The sequence below is a fragment of the Polypterus senegalus genome, chromosome 2, assembly GCF_016835505.1.
Source record: "Polypterus senegalus isolate Bchr_013 chromosome 2, ASM1683550v1, whole genome shotgun sequence".
Taxonomy (NCBI): Eukaryota; Metazoa; Chordata; class Cladistia; order Polypteriformes; family Polypteridae; genus Polypterus; species Polypterus senegalus.
In genome coordinates, this window is record NC_053155.1 from 294,103,183 (window position 1) to 294,130,606 (window position 27,424).

The 27,424-nt window shown below is 41.7% G+C and overlaps 1 protein-coding gene across 1 annotated transcript in view; it reads right to left on the reverse strand.

Moving 5' to 3' along the window:
* Positions 1-27,424, reverse strand: part of sparta (spartin a) — a 35,288-nt gene that overhangs the window by 2,199 nt on the left and 5,665 nt on the right. The window contains exons 2-7 of the mRNA XM_039745802.1: positions 25,764-26,569; positions 24,151-24,348; positions 21,126-21,255; positions 19,961-20,155; positions 14,253-14,411; positions 14,041-14,131 (exon numbers count right to left, since the gene is read on the reverse strand). Coding sequence (XP_039601736.1) covers positions 14,041-14,131; positions 14,253-14,411; positions 19,961-20,155; positions 21,126-21,255; positions 24,151-24,348; positions 25,764-26,567 — 1,577 coding nt within the window. The 5' untranslated portion in view covers positions 26,568-26,569. The remainder of the gene's footprint in view (positions 1-14,040; positions 14,132-14,252; positions 14,412-19,960; positions 20,156-21,125; positions 21,256-24,150; positions 24,349-25,763; positions 26,570-27,424) is intronic.

Consider the following 27,424-nt stretch of genomic DNA (forward strand, 5'->3'; position numbering starts at 1 on the left):
ATGCTGACAATTTGGTACTGTATATATCAGAGCCACAAAATTTCATGGTAGCAGTCCTAAAAGCACTATCTGATTTTCAAAAGACTGGACTCAAACCAGTTTGAATAAAAAGTGTTTATTCCACTGAATTCTCTAGCACACAATATTACACTAGACACCTTACTACTTATCTTAGCTGATCAGTTTAAATACCTAGGGGTAAATATCACAAGTAAATATAAAGCTCTTTGTCAACAAAATGTTGCTTTCTGCACAAATTCTGCAAAAATTAAACAAGGTGTGAATAGATAGAAGGTAGACTATCTCACATTAGCAGGGAGAATCAACACAGTCAAGATGAACATCCTTCTCAAGCTTATTTTTCTATTACAAAGCATCCTATATACATTAACAAATAATTTAAAATAAATTAGATTCGCTCATTGACTCATTTTTTTGTGGGAGGAGTGGTGGCTCTGAGGCTAAGGATCTATAGCCAGTTCCAATCCTGTAAATGCCAAAAGTGGCTCTACAGTTCTGTGTTGGGCCCTTGAGCAAGGCCCGCCTGCTTGCAGGGAAAACCTGAGGGTTGGTGGCAGGATGGGCACTCCACCCACTGTAAAAAAAAAAAAAAAATACACACTGTTCTAGTGTGGTGCTGAGGTGTCACCCGCTGCACTTGTGTCCCAATCCATGTGGTTCATTGTGTGGCTGGTGCGGCAACATCCTATCAGTGCATACATTTTAAAATAAGCAGCTATATTGCGGAAAAGGATACTGTTTCTTCCTTGCTGCTTTTAATGATTAAAGATTTGTTCTGGTTGTTGGCTCTTCTCTCTTTCTCTTGGTTTGGGGTTGAATTTTGGTTTGCTAAGTTTGACTTGTCTAAATGGAATATTATTTGCTTCAAATAAACTCAATAAATATATATAAACAAAAAAGATTACATGCAGTCAAAAGTGTGATTTTATCCCTCCACTGTTAGTGTCTGTCTACAGAGTGGAGAGAGTGTACTGTGGAGTAAGACAAATGGGGAAGTTGGCGGAAACATGAAAATCACAGCTGGTCTCCTTTTCAAATGGCTGAATCTCACAACAATAGTTTGCTTTTGCTTCTTTCCTTCTTAAAATTACATGGATATGCTGTTTTACAATGTGTGTGTAATCTTACAATGTTGGCAATTTTGGCTTGAAAATTGTACGCATTTGGTAAGTATTGAGGCTTTTCTATCAAATTTAGATGCAGGGTTCTATAGAGCCCATTATAAACTGGAAGAACAAAGAATTTATATATATATATATATATATATATATATATATATATATATAAATATAAATATATATAAACTGCTCAAAAAATTAAAGGAACACTTTGAAAACACATCAGATCTCAATGGGAAAAAGAAATCCTCCTGGATATCTATACTGATATAGACTGGGTAATGTGTTAGGAACGAAAGGATGCCACATTGTTTGATGGAAATGAAAATGATCAACCTACAGAGCCCTGAATTCAAAGACGCCCCAAAAATCAAAGTGAAAAAATTATGTGGCAGGCTAGTCCATTTTGCCGCAACTCAAAATTATGCAGCACTTTGTATGGCCCCTGTGTTCTTGTATACATGCCTGACAACATCGGTGCATGCTTCTAATGAGATGACAGATGGTGTTGTGGGGATCTCCTCCCAGATCTGGACCAGGGCATCACTGAGCTCCTGGACAGTCTGAGGTGCAACCTGGTGGCATTGGATGGACCAAAACATAATGTCCCAGAGGTGTTCTATTGGATTTAGGTCAGGAAAGTGTGGTGGCCAGTCAATGGTATCAATTCCTTCATCCTCCAGGAACTGCCTGCATACTCTCACCACATGAGGCCAGGAATTGTCGTGCACCAGGAGCCACTGTACCAGCATAGGGTCTGACAATGGGTCCAAGGATTTCATCCTGATACCTAATGGCAGCCAAGGTGCCTTTGTCAAGCCTGTAGCGGTCTGTGTGACCCTCCATGGATATGCCTCCCCAGACAATCATTAACCCACCACCAAACTGCTCATGCTGAATGATGTTACAGGCAGCATAATGTTCTCCATGGCTTCTCCAGACCCTTTCACTTCTGTCACGTGCTCAGGGTGAACCTGCTCTCATCTGTAAAAGCACAGGGCACCAGTGGTGCATCTGCCAATTCTGGTATTCTATGGCGAATGCCAATCGAGCTGCATGCTGCTGGGCAGTGAGCTCAGGGCCCATTAGAGGACATGGGGCCCTTGGGTCACCCTCATGAAGTCTTTCTGGTTGTTTGGTCAGAGACATTCACACCAGTGGCCTGCTGGAGGTCATTTTGTAGGGCTCTGGCAGTGCTCATCCTGTTCCTCCTTGCCCAAAGGAGCAGATACTGGTCCTGCTGATGGGTTATGGACCTTCTATGGCCCTCTCCAGCTCTCCTAGAGTAACTGCTTGTCTCCTAGAATCTCCTCCATGCCCTTGAGACTGTGCAGGGAGACACAGCAAACCTTCTGGCAATGACACGTATTGATGTGCCATCCTGGAGAAGTTGGACTACCTGTGCAACCTCTGTAGGGTCCAGGTATCGCCTCATGCTACCAGTAGTGACACTGACTGTAGCCAAATGCAAAACTAGTGAAGAAACAGTCAGAAAAGATGAGGAGGGAAAAATGTCAGTGGCCTCCACCTGTTAAACCATTCCTGTTTTGGGGGTCATCTCATTGTTGCCCCTCTAGTGCATCTGTTGTTAATTTCATTAACACCACAGCAGCTGAAACTGATTAACAACCCCCTCTGCTACTTAACTGACCAGATTAATATCCCATAAGTTTCATTGACTTTATGCTATACTCTGATTAAAAAGTGTTCCTTTAATTCTTTTGAGCAGTATATATATATATATATATATATATATCTCCGTTACAATAACGGGTGCTAGAACAGTAGTGCATAAACATAAGTAGGAACAGTCTATATTAAATGGCAAGGGAACTTGTATGTTGCTGTAATATGCGTCACTGTATTGTGTGCCTTTAAATTTTCTCTCTCAGTAATACTGGTTTGTATTTCTGTAAAATGCCTGTAATTTTGTCAGACAGTAATACAGTGGAACCGAAGTAATTTCCCCCATAGGATTGTATGTAAATACAATTAATCCATTCCAGACCGTATGAACTGTATGTAAATATATATTTTTTAAGATTTTAAGCACAAATATAGTTAATTATACCATTGAATGCGCAGCGTAATAGTAAACTAAATGTAAAAACATTGAATAACACTAAGAAAACCTTGAACAACAGAGAAAACTAACACTGCAAGAGTTGGCGCTATAGCCTTACGACCGCTCGCTAAAAACACCTTTTTTAATGAGTTTTAAGTACAGGGAAAAAAAATTAACATTTGAAAAATCCGTGATCTAATAAACAACCAAGAAAAGTAACATTGCAACAATGCACGTGTGCGCCTGTGTGTCTGTCTGTCTGTCTCTGTTGCGTGTGTGTGTGTGTGTGCGCGCATGCATGCATGTCTCCATCGCGGGCCTGCATGCGTGTGTGTGTGTGTGCGGGCGTGCGTGCGTGCGTGTCTGTCCCCCATGCGGGCCTGCCTGTGTGTGAGTGTGTGTCTCGTGCGTGTGCGTGTGTCTGTCTGTCTGTCTCTCACGCACGCACATGTGTGTGTGTGTGTGTGTGTGTGTCTCTCTCTCTCTGCACACACAGGGAATGCACAGGAAGAGACTGAACACGTGCCGTGTGGCCCCACGCATGCGCACTTCACCAGAAGACACACACACACGGACACCTGGACGCACACAGGGGTTTTATTGAAGAGGATATATACACTCACCTAAAGGATTATTAGGAACACCATACTAATACGGTCTTTGACCCCCTTTCTCCTTCAGAACTGCCTTAATTCTATGTGGCATTGATTCAACAAGGTGCTGAAAGCATTCTTTAGAAATGTTAGCCCATATTGATAGGATAGCATCTTGCAGTTGATGGAGATTTGTGGGATGCACATCCAGGGCACGAAGCTCCGTTCCACCACATCCCAAAGATGCTCTATTGGGTTGAGATCTGGTGACTGTGGGGGCCATTTTAGTACAGTGAACTCATTATCATGTTCAAGAAACCAATTTGAAATGATTTGAGCTTTGTGACATGGTGCATTATCCTGCTGGAAGTAGCCATCAGAGGATGGGTACATGGTGGTCATGAAGGGATGGACATGGTCAGAAACAATGCTCAGGTAGCCCGTGGCATTTAAACGATGCCCAATTGGCACTAAGGGGCCTAAAGTGTGCCAAGAAAACATCCCCCACACCATTACAACACCACCAGCCTGCACAGTGGTAACAAGGCATGATGGATCCATGTTCTCATTCTGTTTACGCCAAATTCTGACTCTACCATTTGAATGTCTCAACAGAAATTGAGACTCATCAGACCAGGCAACATTTTTCCAGTCTTCAACTGTCCAATTTTGGTGAGCTCGTGTAAATTGTAGCCTCTTTTTACTATTTGTAGTGGAGATGAGTGGTACCCGGTGGGGTCTTCTGCTGTTGTAGCCCATCCGCCTCAAGGTTGTGCGTGTTGTGGCTTCACAAATGCTTTGCTGCATACCTCGGTTGTAACGAGTCGTTATTTCAGTCAAAGTTGCTCTTCTATCAGCTTGAATCAGTCGGCCCATTCTCCTCTGACCTCTAGCATCAACAAGGCATTTTCGCCCACAGGACTGCCGCATACTGGATGTTTTTCCCTTTTCACACCATTCTTTGTAAACCCTAGAAATGGTTGTGCGTGAAAATCCCAGTAACTGAGCAGATTGTGAAATACTCAGACCAGCCCGTCTGGCACCAACAACCATGCCACGTTCCAAATTGCTTAAATCACCTTTCTTTCCCATTCTGACATTCAGTTTGGAGTTCAGGAGATTGTCTTGACCAGGACCACACCCCTAAATGCATTGAAGCAACTGCCATGTGATTGGTTGATTAGATAATTGCATTAATGAGAAATTGAAGAGGCGTTCCTAATAATCCTTTAGGTGAGTGTATATATATATATGTATATATATATACATATATATATATATATATATATATATATATATATATATATATATATATATATATATATGACGGACAGCGGGTCCCATGCCCGGCGGGGCGCCTCTGATGCATCGTCCGGGGAGCCATCATGGACTTTGCAATACCTCCCGGGCTTGGGGCAGTCTCCCTGGCACTGGATTCCTCCTCAATCTCCCCGTGGCTCCATGGGACATGGAGTCCACCACAACAACCAGGTTGGGAGATGGGGTGGCGCTAGGGGTGCTGCAGAGATCCAGCCACCACACTGGGCGGTTTATCAGCCCCACCGGAGGTGCAATTAAGACCAGCTGGTCAGGCACCTGGATCACTTCGGGTGGGGCATAAAGGGCCTGCCTCCCAGCAATCGAGGCCAGAATCGGGAGAAAGAGGGCGAGGTTGCCTGGGAGGAGTGGTGGAGCAGGAAAGTGTGGGTTTGTGTTTGGCTTCTTTGTGTTTGTGCTTTGGACTGTGTTTGGGCTGTGTGCACGGGGAAGGCGTGTCACACAGCTGAAAAAATAAATATTTGTGAGTGTGAACCGTGCCTCTGCCTATTCTATGCGGGTGGAGGCTATAAAGCGCCTTGTTTACTAGGCGTAGTCGTGCGGATCGGCCCGTCCATTTGGGTGGAACCTGCGTTTTACTCTTGCTGACCCGGCATAGCGGCGCAACAGCTTGAGACGCGGTTCTCGGCTCAGCGGCGTCGGGCGGCGCTCCGCGCGCAGCTACAGGCAACAGTCGGGCAGGACTGCACAGCACAGCGCACTGAAGCGCGCAGCGGCAGGAGCCGCAAGCCAGCACCGCAGCGGTACAGCGCAGCGCGCGCAGCGGCAGGGGCGCAAGCAGGCACACGCAAGTCAGCGGGGACTACCCAACGAAGCCGCCGAGGAGCTGCTGCAGGCGCTTTGTCATGGGGAAGAAGCCGGGCGGACACAGAGGCCAACTGGCAGGCGCGCGCCCGCTAGTCCGCCGCCGGGTTGCAACGGAGGTAGGTGGCGAGTTGCGGGTATGTTTTCGCCTGCGGGTCATCCTACCTCCTGGGCCGCCGGCGAAGCACCGGTGCGGGCAGGGGCAGTGTCCATGGCATGGCAGCGGAGCCAGCTCGGGGTGGCGGGCGGGCTGTGTCTTCCCTCGGCTTGAGCCAGCGGCTGGCGGAGAGAGCCGGACGAGCTTCCCAGCGGCGCCCTGCAAGTGGGGCAGGAGCGGCTCCAGCGAAACAGGTAAGCAGGGGGCGTGTGTCAATCACCCGCCGAGGAGGATCGGCAGGCGGGGATGGCGGACGCCCTTCCCTCTCCTCCAGACTACCGAAGGGGCCTGTGGGGATCCACAGGGTCTTCTTAACTTGATGATCGGCGTGGGCGACGGAGAGACCAAATCCACCGCCGGCCGCCACTATTAATATTTCCTGGGCTGTGGGGAGGTGAAGTCCGTTGTCCTCGCCCTACAGTCCCTTTACAAGTTTTCAGGTCCTGTCGGGGCGAAGGAGGGGCTGGAGAAGAAGCTCGGTATCCCGTCGGGGCCCTGGCTGAATGGCCGTGGCGGGTGGCCAGCCTCCCACCGGCAGGACAGGCGGTGCAGGTAAGTGAAGCCGGCACCGCAGAGAAGGCGGGGCGGCGGCAGCAGTGTTGCTTAGTACTGCCTGTCAGGCGGACCCGCCCACCACGAGGCTGCTGTGATGACTGACAGCAAGGCGGACGGCGTGCGGGAACAACCCGCCCGACCGCTAAGCGCCAGTCTTGCGGCAGTCCAAAGGGCGCGGCGGTGCGGGGTCCCTCCTTTCTCATAGGGGACTCAGACGCCAGTGCGACCCAAAGGAAAAGGGGAACGGAAGAGAAGCGGAAACCCGTACATAGAGCAGTGTATGCCTGGCGGCTTGGAGCGAAGGAGGGCTGCACTGCAGAGAAGCGGAACCGTCACAAGCCCTCCTCGGAGGCGAAGGGCAGATGTTCCCGCCTGCTTCCGCATGCAGAGGGGCGTACTGGAGAGTCGGCGGTGTTATGACTGTGGCGCGGTGGCCATGTCTGGCGAGGCTTGTCGAGGACATCGAGGCAGCGCCCCAGACCTATTTATTCTGTTTTACAGGCGCGCAGCGGAACCAGGAATGCCGACTCCCCATCCTGGAAGACCGGCCCTCGCGGGGCAGGCGATGAGCCCACAAGCCTCATCTGAGGGAGGGGCCATGTGACGGACAGCCGGGTCCCATGCCCGGCGGGGCGCCTCTGATGCATCGTCCGGGGAGCCATCATGGACTTTGCAATACCTCCCGGGCAGGGGCAGTCTCCCTGGCACTGGATTCCTCCTCAATCTCCCCGTGGCTCCATGGGACATGGAGTCCACCACAACAACCGGTTGGGAGATGGGGTGGCGCTAGGGGGTGCTGCAGAGATCCAGCCACCACACTGGGCGGTTTATCAGCCCCACCGGAGGTGCAATTAAGACCAGCTGGTCAGGCACCTGGATCACTTCGGGTGGGGCATAAAGGCCTGCCTCCCAGCAATGAGGCCAGAATCGGGAGGAAGAGGGCGAGGTTGCCTGGGAGGAGTGGTGGAGCAGGAAAGTGTGGGTTTGTGTTTGGCTTCTTTGTGTTTGTGCTTTGGACTGTGTTTGGGCTGTGTGCCGGGGAAGGCGTGTCACACAGCTGAAGAAAAATAAATATTTGTGAGTGTGAACACGTGCCTCTGCCTATTCTATGCGAAACTTGCTATATAAAGCGCTTGTTTACATATATATATATATATATATATATATATATATATATATATATATATATATATATATATGTGTATATATATATATATATATATATATATATATATATATATATATATATATATATATATATATATATATATATATATATATATATATATATATATATATATATATATATATATATATATATATATATATATATATATATATATATATTGTAAACAAGGCGCTTTATAGCCCGACCCGGCATAGAATAGGCAGAGGCACGTGTTCACACTCACAAATATTTATTTTTTTTTCAGCTGTGTGACACGTCTCCCCCGTGCCACACAGCCCAAACACAGTCCAAACACAAACACAAAGAAGCCAAACACAAACCCACACTTTCCTGCTCCACCACTCCTCCCAGGCAACCTCGCCCTCTTCCTCCCGATTCTGGCCTCGATTGCTGGGAGGCAGGCCCTTTTATGCCCCACCCGAAGTGATCCAGGTGCCTGACCAGCTGGTCTTAATTGCACCTCCGGTGGGGCTGATAAACCGCCCAGTGTGGTGGCTGGAACTCTGCAGCACCCCTAGCGCCACCCCATCTCCCAACCGGGTTGTTGTGGTGGGCTCCATGTCCCATGGAGCCACGGGGAGATGGAGGAATCCAGTGCCAGGGAGACTGCCCCTGCCTCGGGAGGTATTGCAAAGTCCATGATGGCTCCCCGGACGTATGCATCAGAGGCGCCCCGCCGGGCATGGGACCCGCTGTCCGCCACATGGCCCCTCCCTCAGATGAGGCTTGTGGGGCTCATCGCCTGCCCTGAGGGCCGGTCTTCCAGGATGGGGAGTCGGCATTCCTGGTTCCGCTGCTGCGCCTGTAAAACAGAATAAACAGGTCTGGGGCGCTGCCCTCGATGTCCCTCGACAAGCCCGCCAGACATGGCCACCGGGCGCCACAGTCATAACACCGCCGACCTCCAGTACGGCCCTCTGCATGCGGAAGCAGGCAGGGAACATCTGCCCCTTCGCCTCCGAGGAGGGCTTGTGACGGTTCCGCTCTCTGCAGTGCAGCCCTCCTTCGCTCCAAGCCGCCAGGCATACACTGCTCTATGTACGGGTTTCCGCTTCTCTTCCGTTCCCCTTTCCTTTGGGTCGCACTGGCGGTCTGAGTCCCCTATGAGAAAAGGAGGGACCCCGCACCGCCGCGCCCTTTGACTGCCGCAAGACTGGCGCTTAGCGGTCGGGCGGGTTGTTTGGCAGCCGTTTCCACCTGCTGCCTCCCCGACGCCGTCCGCCTTGCTGTCAGTCATCACAGCAGCCTCTCGTGGTGGGCGGGTCCGCCTGACAGGCAGTACTAAGCAACACTGCTGCCGCCGCTGCCCCGCCCTTTCTCTGCGGTGCCGGCTTCACTTACCTGCACCGCTCTGTCCTGCCGGTGGGAGGCTGGCCACCCGCCGCCACGGCCATTCAGCCAGGGCCCCGCACGGGATACCGAGCTTCTTCTCCAGCCCCTCCTTCACCTCCGACAGGACCTGAAAACTTGTAAAGGGACTGTAGGGCGAGGACAACGGACTTCACCTCCCCTACAGCCCAAGAAACATTAATAGTGGCGGCCGGCGGTGGATTTGGGCTCTCCGTGTCGCCTCCGCCGATCAAGGTTAAGAAGACCCTGTGGATCCCCACAGGCCCTTCGGTAGTCTGGAGGAGAGGGAAGGGCGCCCGCCATCCCCGCCTGCCGATCCTCCTCGGCGGGTGATTGACACACGCCCCCGCTTACCTGTTTCGCTGGAGCCGCCCTGCCCCATTTGCAGGGCGCCGCGCTGGGAAGCTCGTCCGGCTCTCCTCCGCCAGCCGCTGGCCTGCCGAGGGAAGACACAGCTCCGCCTCGCCACCCCGAGCTGGCTCCGCTGCCACGCCATGGACACTGCCCCTGCCCGCACCGGTGCTTCGCCTCGGGCCCAGGAGGTAGGATGACCCGCAGGCGAAAACATACCCGCAACTCGCCACCTACCTCCGTTGCAACCCGCGGCGGCGGACTAGCGGGCGGCGCCTGCCAGTTGGCCTCTGTGTCCGCCCGCTTTTTCTTCCCCATGACAAAAGGCGCTGCTGCAGCTCCTCGGCGGCTTCGTTGGGTAGTCCCCGCTGGCTTGCGCGGCCTGCTTGCGCCCCTGCGCGCGCGCGCTGCAGTGCTGGCTTGGCGGCTCCTGCCGCGTGCGCGCTTCAGTGCGCTGTGCTGTGCAGTCCTGCCCGACTGTTGCCTGTAGCTGCGCCGAGCGCGCTCTCCACGCCGCTGAGCCGAGAACCGCCTCTCGCTGCTGCGCCGCTATGCCGGGTCAGCAAGAGTAAAACGCAGGTTCCACCCAAATGGACGGGCCGGGATCCTGCCGACTACGCCTAGTAAACAAGGCGCTTTATAGCGCCCACCCGCATAGAATAGGCAGAGGCACGTGTTCACACTCACAAATATTTATTTTTCTTCAGCTGTGTGACACGTCTTCCCCGTGCCACACAGCCCAAACACAGTCCAAACACAAACACAAAGAAGCCAAACACAAACCCACACTTTCCTGCTCCACCACTCCTCCCAGGCAACCTCGTCCTCTTCCTCCCGATTCTGGCCTCGATTGCTGGGAGGCAGGCCCTTTATGCCCCATCCGGAAGTGATCCAGGTGCCTGACCAGCTGGTCTTAATTGCACCTCCGGTGGGGCTGATAAACCGCCCAGTGTGGTGGCTGGAACTCTGCAGCACCCCTAGCGGCCACCCCATCTCCCAACCGGTTGTGTGGTGGGCTCCATGTCCCATGGAGCCACGGGGGAGATGGAGGAATCCAGTGCCAGGGAGACTGCCCCAAGCGCCGGGAGGTATTGCAAAGTCCATGATGGCTCCCCGGGACGTATGCATCAGAGCGCCCCGCCGGGCATGGGACCCGCTGTCCGTCACAATATATATATATATATATATATATATATATATATATATATATATATATATATATATATATATATATATATATATACACACACATATACACACACAAATACATATATATATATATATATATATATATATATATATATATATATATATATATATATATATATATATATATATATATATATATATATATATATATACACATATATACACATATATATATATATATATATATATACATATACACATATATATATACATATATATATATATATATATATACACACATACATACTAAAAGCTCTACTTCAGAACAGTTCTATGTGGCAAATTAATATACAAGATGATTGTGAAGAAATGACCGAGTTGGAAAAATACTGAACTTATAAAAAAGAACAAGTGTCCACTCAACTATAAATCTGAATTGCTGTAGCAAGTTGCATAATTAAAATTAAGAATTATGAGTAATGTTAACTCTACTAGATAAGCAAATTTAATGCCACAGTGAAAACGTGTATGAAATTCTAACATATAGCAAAATTTAGGTGCCACCCATGCCAGCAGCAAAACTCAAAGAGGACTACGTTAAACTAACCAGCACCTTGTCAGGGTGACATGCTGACTGTACAAAGATGTCGTCAGTAAGACTGGCCACCATATGGTGTTGCCATTGCTGCCAAGTTATTTGGTCACTCACACAGGCTCAGAAGTTGTTTAGTATGATGGAATAAAGATTGTGCAACCAGGTGTAGGATTCAAACCCAACATGCTTGATTTGAAAGAAGCAGCACTAACCAAGAGCCATCAAATAATTAAGAACTAACCAATATGAATATTGTTGGGCCCTTGCAATTAAAACATTATAGCTACTGGAGCAATAATACTTATATACTGTAAGACCTGCCTATGCTCAACATATACTAAAACAATAAACCTTGCTTAAAACAGAAAGGAACACACTACCCACTATGCTTCTGTGCAGCCCCTGAATGCTTATATTTAACACTGAATGCAAATGGTAGCATTATAAGCAAAAAATGTCTAAGGCTAATGCCGCATTACAAAACTTCTAGTCAGAAGGGATACCAAACTTGATGACTGCAACTGCTGATCTTGTTGCCTCTTCGTATCATATTACATTGTACAATTAGATGACTCCACAAAGAGTTTCAAGCACAGTTTCACATTTCCAAATTATCACAAGCCCGTTCCTTTTTCTGACAGCCAGTAATGTGCTGCCTGAACAGAGTTGTTGGCTGCGCAAAAGCTTTACAGTTATGGCAAATCAGGTTGCAATCTTGGCACTTTTTCCATTCCATCAAAGTCCGTAAAACACAACATCAGACAAATAAGCCTCTCATCTATTTGCTAAGTCCAAAACACTCACAGCATTCTATGCATCGTTCCTTAGGCTTAACACTCATTGGTTTTCAGCCCTCATGAACATAGAGTCAGCATCTATGACTTAAGGCCAATCCAAATCTGTTTGATTTAGTTGGGGTGAGTTGCAGTGTCAAAGCACTTGACTGGTGGTCACAGGAGTAAACTGCAATGGCCTGACATGCTAAGATTATACAAAAATGAAGTCCACAACTGGAAATCGCAAATGTCAAAAAAAGTGACTTGGCCTTCAAGATGGCATGCATTAACAGAGATGTACTGCTCTTTGAAATTAAACAACAGAAGAGTTTTAGGAAGCTGGAATAAAGCATTGAATCATGGAGTTAATGTGGAAACGATTAAAACGTATCCAAGGTGGCTAAGCTTTTTATTTTTTTGGTAAATTGGAATGATGTAAAAGGTCATTACAGAAGTATAAACAAAGTTGCTGGCATTATTCTCCAGCTAGCAAGAAGGCCGTCCAAAATGAGCTTCCCAATGGAAAGTTTGTATCTTTCATAACACATGATTGCAGCAAGACAGTGCTTCATTTATCAGATGACAAAATCAGGACACACAAAAGTCGGTTAATTTTAGGAGGCATTAAATTAGAAGCAGTCTTCATTAAATGTATTTAAAATGTCACAGTTTATAAAGGCCAGCCATAGCTCTACATAGCAATAAATGCTGACAATTCTATTATCATTAGAAAGCAAAAAACCACAGTTAAATGCCAAATCTTAAAACATATTCATGAAAATCTTGTTATATTTGTTCCAAGCACATTCCTTTCACATGTAAGTAAAACATTTTGCTTTGGTTCCAACATTGGAAAACAGCAAGTTTAATTAAAAAATAAGTCCCATTTAAAAGCAAGAATTAGCCTGGACTAACACTTGAGGCTTATATTCAATTACTTATCATTATTATTCATGGTGGCTCCAAAATCTATACTAACCCCTACTTTATCTTCTGTTCTTTTTCTGGTTTTCTGTGGTGGCCATCTGTGCCACCACCACCTAATCAAAGCACCATGATGTCCCTACATTGATGGATTAAAGGGAAGAAGTCCACATGACCATCATCATCAAATTCTTCCATGTGCACCCTGAATACAATGAGGACTGATTGAGGTCATTGATGTTAGGTAGAATGCCTAGAGGGGGCTGGGTGGTCTTGTGGCCTCGGAACCCCTGCAGATTTTATTGTTTTCTCCAGCCGCCTGGAGTTTTTTTGTTTTATCTGTCCTCCCTGGCCATCGGACCTTACTTTTATTCTATGTTAATTAGTGTTCCCTAACTTTAATTATTTATTTTGTCTTTTTTCTCTTTCTTCATCATGTAAAGCAGTTTGAGCTACATTGTTTTTAAGAAAATGTACTATATAAATAAATGTTGTTTTTGAGGGCACTCTAGGGATGAATATAAAATACTCGTTATAAAAATGCAGACTGGACTACAGTATATGGTGGAGACAAATCCTGTTGCTGTAAATACGTTTGAGTACATCAAGATGACATGCAGAGCATACTGCAACATATTAAATGACAAAATCTTCTGTTTTATTGAAACTATGCACAGTGGATTACAGTCTAATGAATTGGGTCACACTTCACAAAGTAGTTACTGTATGTAGTGGTGCTCTATATTATTGACTATTGAGGTAACTACATATATTAAAGTTACTCAATAATAAAGCTAGAAGTGAGGAAGACATGTGATTGATAGCTACTCTAACCAGCAAAATATATTTTTCAGTTTAATTGAAAAAACAGCTCAATTACACAGTTTTTTAACATAAATGAAACTGAGGTTTTTGCTATTACTAAATTTCACCCTGAGGACAAAAAGAGTGTTGTCTACCATATTCATATGAAGCAAAAGCTTAAAATTACCTGCTGGACTCAAAAAAAAACAAAAAACATTAAGTTAGAAAATCTGAAATCATGTTGTACTTACTTATATTTCACAGTACGGACAGTCTCTGATGCAACACTTTTGGAAATGCTCTTGGCGGCCACTTCCAAGCCAGTCCAAATAGCAGCAAAGCCTGCAATTGAATACATGATTAGTATTTGGACAGTTTGTGCTCTTTAACAAAAGGCCTTTTATTATTAAGACAGCATCATTTGTTTTCCAGGAAGAGACTGACGGAGCAAGGAATACATTACCCTGCACACCGCTGGCTGCCACCACCATGGCTCCATCTAAATTTGACTTTGCCTCTTTGTCTTTTTTCAGTGACTCAGGAATGAGTTTGCTGCCATGCTTTTTCACGTGAGGGGCTAGCTCCCGACCAACAGTGCTAGCAATTTTACAGACTCCATCAACTAGAAAAGAACAGAAACAACAATGTACAAGACGTTTTATAATAATGCATTCTTATTAGGAGGTAAGGGGCTCATTCATTCTATCAGCTATGTGTCTATTAGGCAATTAAACTGTTAACTTCTTTGATTACATACACTATGAATATTTTATTAATTTAAACTGCCTTCAAGTCCAGGAATGCATAACCCAGTTCTGGAAGGATATTGTGGCTGCAGGTCTTTAGAATAGTTCCTCTAACATTTAGCAACGCCTTCCCTTAGCTAAATTTGTAAGCAGGCTAAACATATTCTTGATTTATCATAGTAGATTGGGTTTGTTTTTGAGAACACTTGCCAATAATACTTACTGTAATTACTTAAGACATTACATACATAAAAGCAAAATGTAAACATCCCAGTAATTTATAATTCTCACTACGTTTTAGAGACATGCACCAAATGACTAGTCAAATGTTTTATAGCTTGACGTCTTTTTGCATATTTTACATAATAAAGTTTCACTTTGCGGTTAGATTTTACTAAAATCAAAAACCAGCAGCAAGAACAATAATAATTAGTATTAGTATTAGTATCAGTAGTTTTTGGTTTTCCAAAATGAGTACTTCAAGCAGGTCATCAGAGGGTCTTGGATCAACACAGCCTCTACACTCCGAAGTGAGAGATGTAACCAACAGAAGCAGACAAAAGTGAGCAGATTAGAAATTCAAATTAAAATTGCAATTCTGAGTGGCAGTAATCCAATGCCAAACAGCAAACTGCAGGAAGGAAATATTATTAACAGAGAATGAATAAACGACAGAAAATTCAGAGACTGTAGGCCAGAAAGTAGAAACTGAATAGCAGTTCCAGAATATGTGAAGAAACATACCAAGGATATTTATAAAACAAAAATGACAATTGGGACTGGCATTTATACCTTTGGTATAGCACTTATGAGGTGTGATCTACATAGTGCTTCAATTTTAATTGGATATGCAAATATTTTGGAGAACTAGAGATAGTCTTTTAGAATTAGAATTCTATGGGATGGAAGGCAAATAACTGCAGTCTAAAACACAAGTAATTAACTAGGTCTAGCTAGTTAGTTGAATCAGAAAACAATGTATAAAGTGGGTGAGATAAGTTGAAATGTGCTCGAAGAGGGATACTCAAAATAACCTCAGAAAGGATTCATAAAGGCACACAAATTCATACATAAAATAACAATTCGACTTTTCAGTTTTAGGATTTTAATAGGTAAATTACAGTAGAAAGGAGGAATAATAGAGGGTTGGGGAATAAACAGAACAGACAACATTTTTTCTTTAACCTATCTCCATCAGCATAACAAACCCTAATAAAACATGGCCTAAAAATGAAAAACAAACACACTAAAGTTGGTGATACACTTGATTACCTTGCTGTTAAGAACATCCGATGGACAAAATAAAACTGATTACAGAAAAAAAGAGAAAACCAAGAAAACACAATTTTCAATGTAGAAATGTACTTTTAGGCCAATACAGTATATCTTGTTATAGTTGATACAGTTTCTATAAAAATCATTCCTGTTCTCCAATCAGATTACTACACACATAACCAAAATATAGCAATAACAATAAATTGACATAGCATAGTCACTCACTAAATGGGTTTACAAATTCTATGTATTAAATTTTTTTTACAAAGTTTGTGAGAAGTGAGTGTGGAAAAAAATGTATATGTAGTACACTCTATACATTCCCTTCTGTTGAAATGAGACAGTCATGTCAAAACGTTTATTTTTACCATATGCAAAAATTAATTTGGATTGGACACATTTTGCTGTATACAAAACAATTTGGACGTACAGTTTAATATTCAGAATGCCATCACTTTGTCTTCCATCACTCCATAAGTATTTTGATTTTGAGTCTTTTAATGGTTAGGTGTCCTTCCTTGGCTGAATACAAGTGAGCTGTGAATGGTGGATTGCAGCCTTTTGTGTCTACCGTTAAAATCCAACATTAAAATGTACTTGTCTCTTTGCATAAAACACAAAAAAAATGAACAAAGGGTATAAGCAATTAATAATACAAAATATCTGAACATTTTCTTTGACTGAATGCCCCAGTCTTGAAGAGGCCTAAATGCTGATGATAAGGCAGCTCATGCCCGTTTATGACTCTACCTGCATAGCAGCAAGAAATATAAAATACTATTTAAAGTATATGGCAAAATGTTATCTTACTTCAATAAAGCCAGGTTGCTATCACATATCATCATCTATCACCTAACAAGTTAAACGCAGGACTCCAGATGCAGTCAACCCTCTTTTATCCAATTCTAATCAGATCCTGAAAAGGGTTGCAAAAAAAAATTAGACATTGAAAAACTATTTCCCGTAATTTTAAGTTAGAAAAATAATGCATTCTCAGCCTATCAGAAAAATTCCAACTAATTACCTCACATATCACTAAAACTATCTTAAACACCTAAAACCATTAGTCCTTGAATTACATGTGATAAAAAAATTAATTTATCAATCACCTAATTAAGAAACCATTAATGAGGTCCTTCTGCACATCAGATTGTGTTCGGGATACACAAGACAACCATGGTCTTCACCACCCTCGCATGGAGTGAAGACTTGCCTCTAACACCAGTTAGCACAGTGGACTCTTGTTACAACAAAATGTACCTTTCAATAGCTTCCACCTTTTTTGGAGTTAGTTTTTAAAACTGCTCATATATTTAGTGATAAATGCTGCCACTGCACAACTGTGTCAAGGTTATGTGAACAAAGGCAAATGAATAACAGGAGGCAACTCAAAGTACTCAAAATAATGATGCACAAATAACACAAAGCTCCAAATCTCAGTTTGGCAGCAAAAAAAAAGGCCAGTTTTAAATTCATAAAGCCGTGTCACTTTCTGTGGGCGCAACTGCACGACCGCGGGGAGTTAATGAGGTAGTTGGAGCAAGTCGCACCTGCAAATGCGGGTCAGATCGTTCTCAATTGATTTATTGGCTTCCTGCGGCGTGTGATTAAGGCCCGTGGAGACAGGAGTGTATATATATGGGTCAGCACAAAAAAAGAAGGGGGAATCAAAGAAAAGGAGAAAAGACATGAGGTTAAAAGACATGAAAGGCAGGCTTGGGAACAACGATCTGGTTCTTGCAGTGAGCAGGAGCTCCCCATGACTAAAAATTCTCTCACAGGCTGCAAGACGCAGGAAGTTTGTGTGTGGTCATGTGACTGCATGGCTACGTCTGATTGGTGAAACAGTCATGCACGAGATCCACTGGCAACTTCTCTCTTGCAAAAACATTTATTTATATAGCACATTTTCATACAAAAAGTAGCTCAAAATGCTTTACATAATGAAGAATAGAAAAATAAAAGACACAGTAAGAAAATAAAATAAGTCAACATTAATTAACATAGAATAAGAGTAAGGTCCAATGGCCAGGGTGGACAGAAAAAACAAAAAAACTCCAGACGGCTGGAGAAAAAAATAAAATCTGTAGGGATTCCAGACCATTAGACTGCCCAGTCTAAATATAGTTTAATGTATAAATGGAAAAAAGTAATGAGTCGAGTGTTGCCCAATGTAGCGGAGTAAGAGTAGTGTTTCTTCTTCACAAATGTACTCAAGTAAAAGTAAAAAGTATGGTGCAGTAAAACTACACTTAGAAGTAATTTTTTTTAAAAAGTTACTCAAGTAAATGTAACAGAGTAAATGTAACTCGTTACTACCCACTTCTGCATATAACTATAGAACTGGTACACAAAGAAAGCAGCCAACAAAATTAGCTTTTTGCTGTAATTCACTTTCTGATAAATGACTGTGCTTACTGTTCTTAGTTTGAAAATTGTCTCTTCAAACTGAATCCCCTAAAAACAGCAAGGCTGTCATGGCATATTAGGCACACTGCTTTACATGGCATTCATCTTCAATTATATGATGTTTTTACTATAGCACTCATTATTCAGGATAACAAAATTTGAAATATAATACAGTGCCGAGATAACGATGGCCGAATTAATCTGCGATCTGAATAAACGTGCGAGTCTGCATGTACTTATACAGCAACCGGTCTTCCAACTACGTTGGTGTATGCATACGGTTACACACAGTACAGGGTGCACTTCAATAAACACAAGCTTCTGCTCGAACACATAAATCAGCTTGATTATGCATTTAATCTGTTAATAAAATCATGAAAGTTTTAAACTTGTTTGTGGGATCCTCGAACTGACGTCACTGTCACTTTTGTTAACAAAATCACAAAGGTTTTACATTTATGTGCGGGCCACACAAAATGACATTGTGGGCCACATGCTGCCCAGGGGACATAGTTTGCTCCCCCTTGATTTACTGGGTGTCATGTTTAATTTCAACAACTCAGTGCTGAAAGACAAAGGTGAATCAATTTAATGTAAAATGTGCACTTACATGAACGAAGCAAGAGGATTAACATTTGAAAACAAGACTGCAGTTTGATTAAAATAAAACGTATCGACTAAAACTCTCCAAAATGTTTCCAGGGCATGATCCAACCTGCGAACGTTGCAACCAAGCCCCAGCCTCACTAGGTCACATGTTCTGGGCCTGCACCAAATTAACATTATTCTGGACAAACATTTTTAATTACCTTTCAAACAGCCTTGGACTCACAATCCCTCCTAACCCATTAACAGCTGTGTTTGGGGTTCTTCCAGAGGGTCTTAAAGTGGAGAAGGACAAACAAATTGTGATTGCATTCACTACACTGTTGGCACGCAGACTGATTCTGATAAACTGGAAGAACCCAAACTCTCCTCTTTTAAGTCAGTGGGAAACCGATGTGTTATATCATTTGAAATTGGAAAAAATCAAATACTCAGTTAGAGGATCTGTACAGACTTTTTTCAAAACATGGCAGGATCTAATCAGTAATATTTTAAAATAAGTTCATAAAGCACAGAGAATTTTTTTTTAAATTAGGTATGTTTACAAGCCTTAAATTTAACGCTATTTGGCTTCTCTCTCTCAGGGGTGGGGATCGATCTGTTCGTAACTCAATTTTTCTTTTTGTAAAATCTTGATTGCTTTGTATGGATTGTAATAAAATTAATAAAAATTTAAAAAAAAAATAAATAAATAAATAAAAAGTAAATTACAAAAGTATCTGTATTGTAAAATTTGTAACAGATAATGACTTTGTGTTTATTTCCTTAAATTTTCTTCATACACACACGTTATTGCCCTGGACAGTAAAGAATGCTTCCAAATATGAAGAGTTGGTTAAGCATGCATCAAAAAAAAAAATAAATAGTAGAATCTGCTATAAAATGCAAATTCATTTTAGAAAAAAAAAAAGCAGGGGTTCGATTTAACTAGAGGTTGCCTACACTTTAATTTTTCATTCTGAAAATGAAAAGCAAACTGTAACTCATTTGGCAACCAACTGTTTTTCCTCCTACACTACATGAGTCAGTTAACCAGTGTGAGAGACCTTATAAAACATATTAAAACAAACTAAATAAAAAGACTCGATAAGGTCTTAGTTCTAAATTTTTTGTATTCTCCAAAGAAATGTCTTACCTAGAAAATGGCTGACTTTTACAGCCCCTCCACTGGCCTGCTTTGCAACATGCAACCCTTTGGCCACAGTCGGGTTGACTTGAATGGGCTTCTCTTCAGGGTTTATATGTTGTCTCAATTTTGAGGCTCCCATGTGGATTGCTTTTCCAGTGTATTCTGCTCCTTTCACAAGACCCCAGCTCAACCATGAAGCACCTACAAAAAAGTATCAATGAAAAATAGTATTTTATTTAAGCATAACTCATAACAGAAAATATCTCTAATGGTACAAAAAGCCCAAATCCTCACTATCCTTACCAATCAGTACCAACTGTGAATAATTAAAACAGTTCATTGCATTTACATTATTACAATTTCACTCAGTATGTAAATATCAATCAGACATACTTATTATGTTTTAAAAATTCCAAACCACTAGTTAAAAAAACTGAACTTCAGATCTCTGTGACAAAAAAAGTAAGTAGAAGAAGTATTTAAGTCTTAAGAAATGTTTAGGTTCGGTGTCATTCAGTACCTGCTTGGAAAGTACCAGGATATACTCATTGATCAATCTGACATAAGACCCACTAAAAGGGACCCTACAAATCACTACTGATGGCATTTTCAATGCTTAGATGACTACACAGGGTAAGGGCCAAGTTTGAGGCATGCTCGGAATGTTACATTGCTTTATCATCATGGTGAAATAATCAGTGAAGCTGGGAAAGAGGCAAAAGGGCATAAAGTCTGTATGTTGTGGCAGTGTTTTCTAAACTCACTCATAGAATTACATTTAAATAACAAATGAGACTTAACAGACAAAAGGCTAAAGTGCAAAGTAACAGGGCCCACCTATGAGTATCAAATCACAAATGTAACAGAAAGCAATCTTGTGGAAAAAAAGTGAGATCAATTTTAAATACAACACAAACATCTTTGCTTTATTCTGATAAAAACCAAAACATTCAAATGTGGAATTTTTGTCTGGCACTAGTAATAAAATAACACATTCAAATAAACAGAGATTCCAAACTCAGCAAGGAATTAACTCTTAATTAATAATTTGGTTGCAACAAAAAATAACAGGCATGGTTTGTACTCCATAATAAGAGTTTGAGAAGTGCTGCAATGAAAAGTTAACATAATCTTCTGCAAGAAGCTGCTCAGAAAGAGATTTGCCTTTTACCTGTCAAAATACCGTGAGCTACTTTTTCACTCCACTCTGGCAAGTTTTTAGATTCTTCAACCTCCCCTTCAGTCCTGTCTATATGTACACTCTGGCTTAGGTTAACAGTGTCTTCAGGATCTTCTGGGGCCTTAAATTTTTAAATCAGAGTAAAAGAGGAAAACATCTGGTATGTTATTTTTTTAATGAATACACAGACCTCTAATTTCTCTTACCATGAATTGATTTCACTCAATTTCTAATGAACATAGTATATCATATTTAAAAAAAAAGCTTCATGTATCCATTCAACCACGATCACACAACTCGATCTACTACAGAGTCGTGAAAAGTCAATTTGGCTATTTTTGTTTATATAAAAGCAATTCAGACTCATAAGGAGTAGGTTACTGGAGTATCAAGTTTTTATTCCTGCTTTTTTCAACATGTGCTTTAATGTTTTAGGGTAACTTTCTGTTTTTAAACAGACAAGTTTAAAAAAAAATGTATGTATGAATTAAATTAATATACTTTCTTCAATAACAATAACAACCTGAATCAGTTAACTTTCCTTTCTCCTGTAGGCCATACTTGCCTTCCGTATCCCTAAATATTAATTAAGAAGGAGATCAGCCGATACTACACAGGGCTAATTCATCAATATAGGTGAAGTAAGTAACTGCCCACTGCACCAGTATTTGGGCAAGGCTGGCAACGCCCAGATGTACTCTAAACTATTATATGATGTATTGGAAATTTAATGGTAAAGCATAAAATCCTACTAAGCTTTCTCTGTAATTATACTGAGTGAGTGAGAAGAATGTCCTTCTCAGTTTGGGCTCACAACCTCTAAATTTATGGTACTGTTCAGCACTATTAAAGATTGCTGATCAACAGAGAAGTGCAGCATGTTGAAATGAATAAACTGTCTTGCTAGGAATACAAAAAGGTCACTTTTGTTAAAAGAGCAGCCATAAATGATTATTATAATAAAATAAATCAAAATCCTGACTCTACAGTACATTGTGGCACTAGACAGTATTAATGGACTGGCAGCAATTTCCATGAATCAAGAACTGGAGGAGAAAACTTTAATAGAGGATGCAGTTAAGATATTTGTAGTCATGAAAACACAGCCCATATATTTCTGAAAAAATCACTCTTACAGTGCCTATAAAGTATTTACTTGAAAATGTTCACACTTTATTGTTATGCCACACTGAATGTCAGTGAATTTAATTTGTATTTTTTAATGCTTATTAACTAAAAAAGTCTCAAACTGAAAACAGATCTCCATCAAGTGGACTTAATTATTTATAAAAACAAATATAAAACACAAAATAATGGATCTCATAGGTCTTCACCCACAAGTCAGTACTTACTAGATGTACCTTTGTCAGCCATGGCAGCCTGGAGTCGGTGTGCATGTCTCTTTCTATTAGTTTTGAACATCTGGACAGTTCCATTTTTCCCCATTCTTTATAAAACTGTTTAAACTATGTCAGATTACATTGTGATTTTGACTTAACAGCCTTCTTGAAGTCCAGCCCCAAATTTTCAGTTGGACCAAGATCTGGATTAGACCCGGCCATTCCAGGATATTAAACACTATTGTTTTAAGCCATACCTTTGTAGCTTTGGATTTATGCTTGTGGTCGTTGTCTGGCTGGAAAACAAATCTCCCAAGGCACAGGTTTCTTACAAATTGTATCATGTTTTCCTTTAGATTTCCATGTACTTTGTTGCATTAATTTTATCCTCCACCCTCACAAGCCTTTCAGGCCCTACTGCAAAGAAGCATGGCCACTGCATGATGCCACCACCACCATGTTTCAAGGTGTAGATTGTGTGTTTTTGACGAGGTGCAGTATCTCATAAGACCATGAAACCTTCAAAGTCTTCCTTCTGCCTCCCTAGCTGAGATGTCATAGACATTTTTTTTTTTTAACAGTTACTTTATATTTGCCACTCTCCCATAAAGCTGTGACTGATGGAGCATCTGGACAGCAGTTGTTTTTTGCAAAGTCTCTCCAGTTTTATATATTGTAGTTTGTAATTCTTTCAAAGTTCTCACGGTCAAAGTTCTTGGAGGTCTCCCACACACAAGTCTTCTTTTTGCATGATCACCTACTTTCTGTGAATAGCTTGTTCTAGCCACATTTACAGCTGTGCAATTCCATCCCTTTTCTTAATGACTGATATAACAGGACTCCAAGGGATATTCAGTGACTTGGTTATTTTCTTGTCTCCATCCCCTGACTTGTGCCTTTCAGTCTCCTTTTCACAGAGTTGACGTAGTTATTTGGTCTTCAATTTTGTAGGTTAAGCAGTCACCCCAAGTCATACCTTTCACATACAGGGGCATTTAGACTACAATCAATTGAAACCTGCTGACTGCAGACAGGTGTAACTAATTATATGACTTATAAAATCAATTGCCTATCAATTATTTTGTTTTATATTTGTAATTAATTTAGACCACTTTGCATATATATGGTTTCGCTTTAATGTTAAAGAGCTAAATTACATTCACTGTGCTTCTAAGTTGTATAACAGTAAAATGTGAAAAGGTGGGGCACACTTTTTATAGGGAATGTAAAAAGGTAATAATCCTTTTTCAGTTACAGTAAGTACACTAAAAGTCCTGTTTATATGGAATATTTTCCCCATATTTTACCAGCTTGTGCCTCTTGACATGCATGAGAGAGAGACAGTGTGTGTATAGAACTATTATTAAAGCTAGAGAACTCTTTCACAGTTCAAGATGTCCAGAAATGCCACAGCTCTAAAATACAATATACTCTTTATATACTGTTGCCTATTGGTTGTGATGCTACTAATCCAAAGCAGAGGCACAGTTGTATTTTGCCTAGAGAAACGGAACTGCATGCACCAGCCCCGATAATACCTATACAGAACATAATGCAAAGTGACAACAGAGTAAATTTCAGAAGTAGTGGACTTTCAGTAGAAATTAAGCTAGTAGCTGAACTACAACTGCCACACTCACTCAATGACAAGTTTTACATCAAAAAACAGAACAGACCTGAATTCTAAGGTCTGTCAGCTGTGACATTAAATCCTGAAAGAGTTCTCTTTCCACTTCTGGGAGCTCAGAAGAGAGGACCACTCCTACGTAAGACCCTGAAACTTGACTCATCATGTCAGGGAACATGTATACTCCTGTGCGACACAACAGAACTGGAGAATCTGCAGACATCAATGGAAAAAGCCAGTCACAGACCTGTTTGATAGAACAAAATGTTATTATTACCATAGTGAAATTCAAAACTGATTAAAAGTAACAACAAAATTGACGTCACCATTCATTAAATTGAATTTACTGGTACCAGTTTTACAGTTAAAACGAAAGAATAAAAAACTGTTATTCATTTTAAGAATTTTCTAGTTAAATGATCAAGGGACTGTTTCACTATTGTGTACATATATTAAAGATAAGATGAACATTAGCAATCAATACACTGATAGTGTCCACAACCAGCAAGTTCATAATTTAAAGTCTAATGTAACACAAAGCAGATCATTTGGCGGCATTTAAAAAGGAGCATAGCAGGCACTTTTCAAAAGGCAATAAATGCTTGTCATTAATTGCAAAATCATTGCAGTTAAAAAAAAAAGTATGCAGCAGGTCCTTCAGTTCTACATTTTAAATTTTATGGAGACTCCATTAATTTACCAATATGCTAAAAATTAAAATTTATTGCAGAGTTTACATTTTTACATTGATTCTTCTTCTGAAGTTGCATATTCAAATCTGCACAGGGCTGGCAGGAACAACCTTAGATTCAGGGTCATTCTGTTGTAGGCCATGATTAATCATACACAGTAGAAACAACCTGTGACATACCAAACTAAAGCTATCCTTGGCTAAAAACAGGCTCTTGCAAATAGAGGCCAACATTTTGCAAAGTTTGGCCTTGGGCTTTATTTATAGTCACACAAATGGCAGGTTTAACAGGGAACTGCAGTCTTTTAAAAGAAAATGATAATCCATTGTTAGAGGGAGTCAGCATATCATAAGCAGTCTCAAAAGCGGGACCATTTTGAGACATTGAGGAATCACTGAAACACTGCGGACCATCAGTAGATGCATATTGTAACTTTAAAGCAAAATTAATAGGAGTTGGATTGTCCATTTGAGCTAGGACTAACTTCTCTAAAAAATGTTCATGTATATGGTTATATGCATGAGTGTAAGGACTGAACTGATGAATAAGTACATTCAACTGTTTTAAGGTGTTCCCTTGTAAAGACTTATTTTCAGCAAGATGAGCTTTCTCTGTTGCCTTTGACAAAATCTAAAATATACAATTACTGTAAGACAGAGGCCAATAAGTCTCCGAGGGGAGGCAGCTAGGTAAAGCAATGGTTTCTTTAATTTACTAATGGGTAGTGGAAGTCCTTGTTTAAATTTCCAGAAAACATTTGATGATAGGTTTCACTTGATGACACGTCTATAGACTTTCTAGAAACAAAAAAAAAATGCCCAGCACTTTTGCAGAAAGGGATGTTTATACGACAATTTGCAAAGCAATGCTTCTAACATTAAGCATAGAGCAGGGAGGTGAGAAAACAGAAGTTAACAGATTAGATGGTTAAAAAGGTTAAAACTGTAGCAGTTACGTTCAGTTTTCTTACCTGCAGAAACGCTGGTGGCTGATGGGGCATTCTGTTCAAGTCTGTGTTGGTAAACTTGATAATGCGAAGGTATCCAGGATACGATGGAGCACTCACTTGCCCTTCTGGAGTTACATAGAAGATCTGAACCCCATGTGGGATAACCAAAAGCTCTTCACCATCTGCTCCAAGACTTTCAGCAGGTGGAACACTACGGCTCTGGTTGTAAAATTCATCTCCCACTACAGATAGCTCACCTGAGTCTGTCCCATAAGACAATGTAAAGTGACCATCAGCAGCCTGAGGCGAGTAAGCAGGAGGCAGTTCAGTAGGCATCGCCTGGTGACTTGGACTGAGGGAGCAGAAAGGAGAGTTGGTGGTACCAATGGGTCGATTTTCTGTATTTGGTAGAACTTTTGGAGGAGGTGGTCTGCTGGGTTTTTGTTCATTTGAAGGCAGAGTAGGATATAATCCTCCACCTGAAGGGGAATCTGAAACTCCATTTGTAGGTATAGGACCAGCCACAGATGTCTCTTGTTCCAGTATATTAAGCCTTGTGGAAATATTGTTTAAAGTCTCCTTCATCTTCTGTTGCATCTGCACAGCAGACTCCCAGGCAGGTCCTATGCATTCAGGTCTTTGAGTTGCAATGCCGATTCCCCTGAGTAAGTGCTGTCTTCCCTCCCTATATATCTCTATTGCCTCCATTTTCCGTCCAGCTTCATCTTCTGTTAGCCCTTTACTGATTAATGCAAATGCTTTCTTGTACTCATTTTGGATGGCTTGGAGATTTACTTCTGGGAAAGGTTCACTTCCTTCCTCCATCCCTACAGCACCACAAACAAAAAAACTAAAATGAGTTTTTTTTTTAAACCTTTTTCTTGAACTCCCAAATATTTTTTCATCAACTTCACCTTATGTGCCTTTCTCATATAGTAACTGTCAAAACAAACATTTCAGATTAGATGAATGCTTATCTAATTAATTTAATCCTTAAAAGAATGGATTTTTGTTAAGAAATCATGTTTTCAGGAACTTCCTTTACTAATCAAATTAAACCTCCATTCACATGATAAGTAGCTATGGTAAGTCACAAGATTCTCAAGTCACTGTTTTTCTTAATCTTTTTGGGTTACTCTAGCAAAACAAAAATACACATATAAAAATATGGGTACAGGTTAATTTAAATTTTTGTACTAGTATATAGGTGTTAAAATATTTGTAATTTAAAAATTCAATTGTAACCTTTATGATATGTCCTATCAGACAGAAAACAAAAGCATGGGTCAGGATTATCTTTTGTTTATTGCTGGAGCCGACCATAATTAGGCACATATTTTTCAATTTGTTGTTAGTTGCTTTATTATCAAATATCACAAATACTTTTTTTAGCACTTGCCCTTAGTAAACAAACACAATGCGTATAGCAAGTTTCATAATAAGCATTTTACACAAAAAACAGTATTTAGTAACACTGAAGTTATTCAGTAGTCCCTCAGTGCAGACTTTACTACCAGGGATGATCCAAGTGCCGAGCACAGGCTTATACAGACCTAATGAGAACTGGAGCACATCTAACCAGTAGTCCAAAAAAGCTGACAGTTTTTCTTGTCAGTTAACATTGTAAAATGATATCATGGAAGGAACTTAATTTTATTCGGACTTTTATGAAATATTTAAAT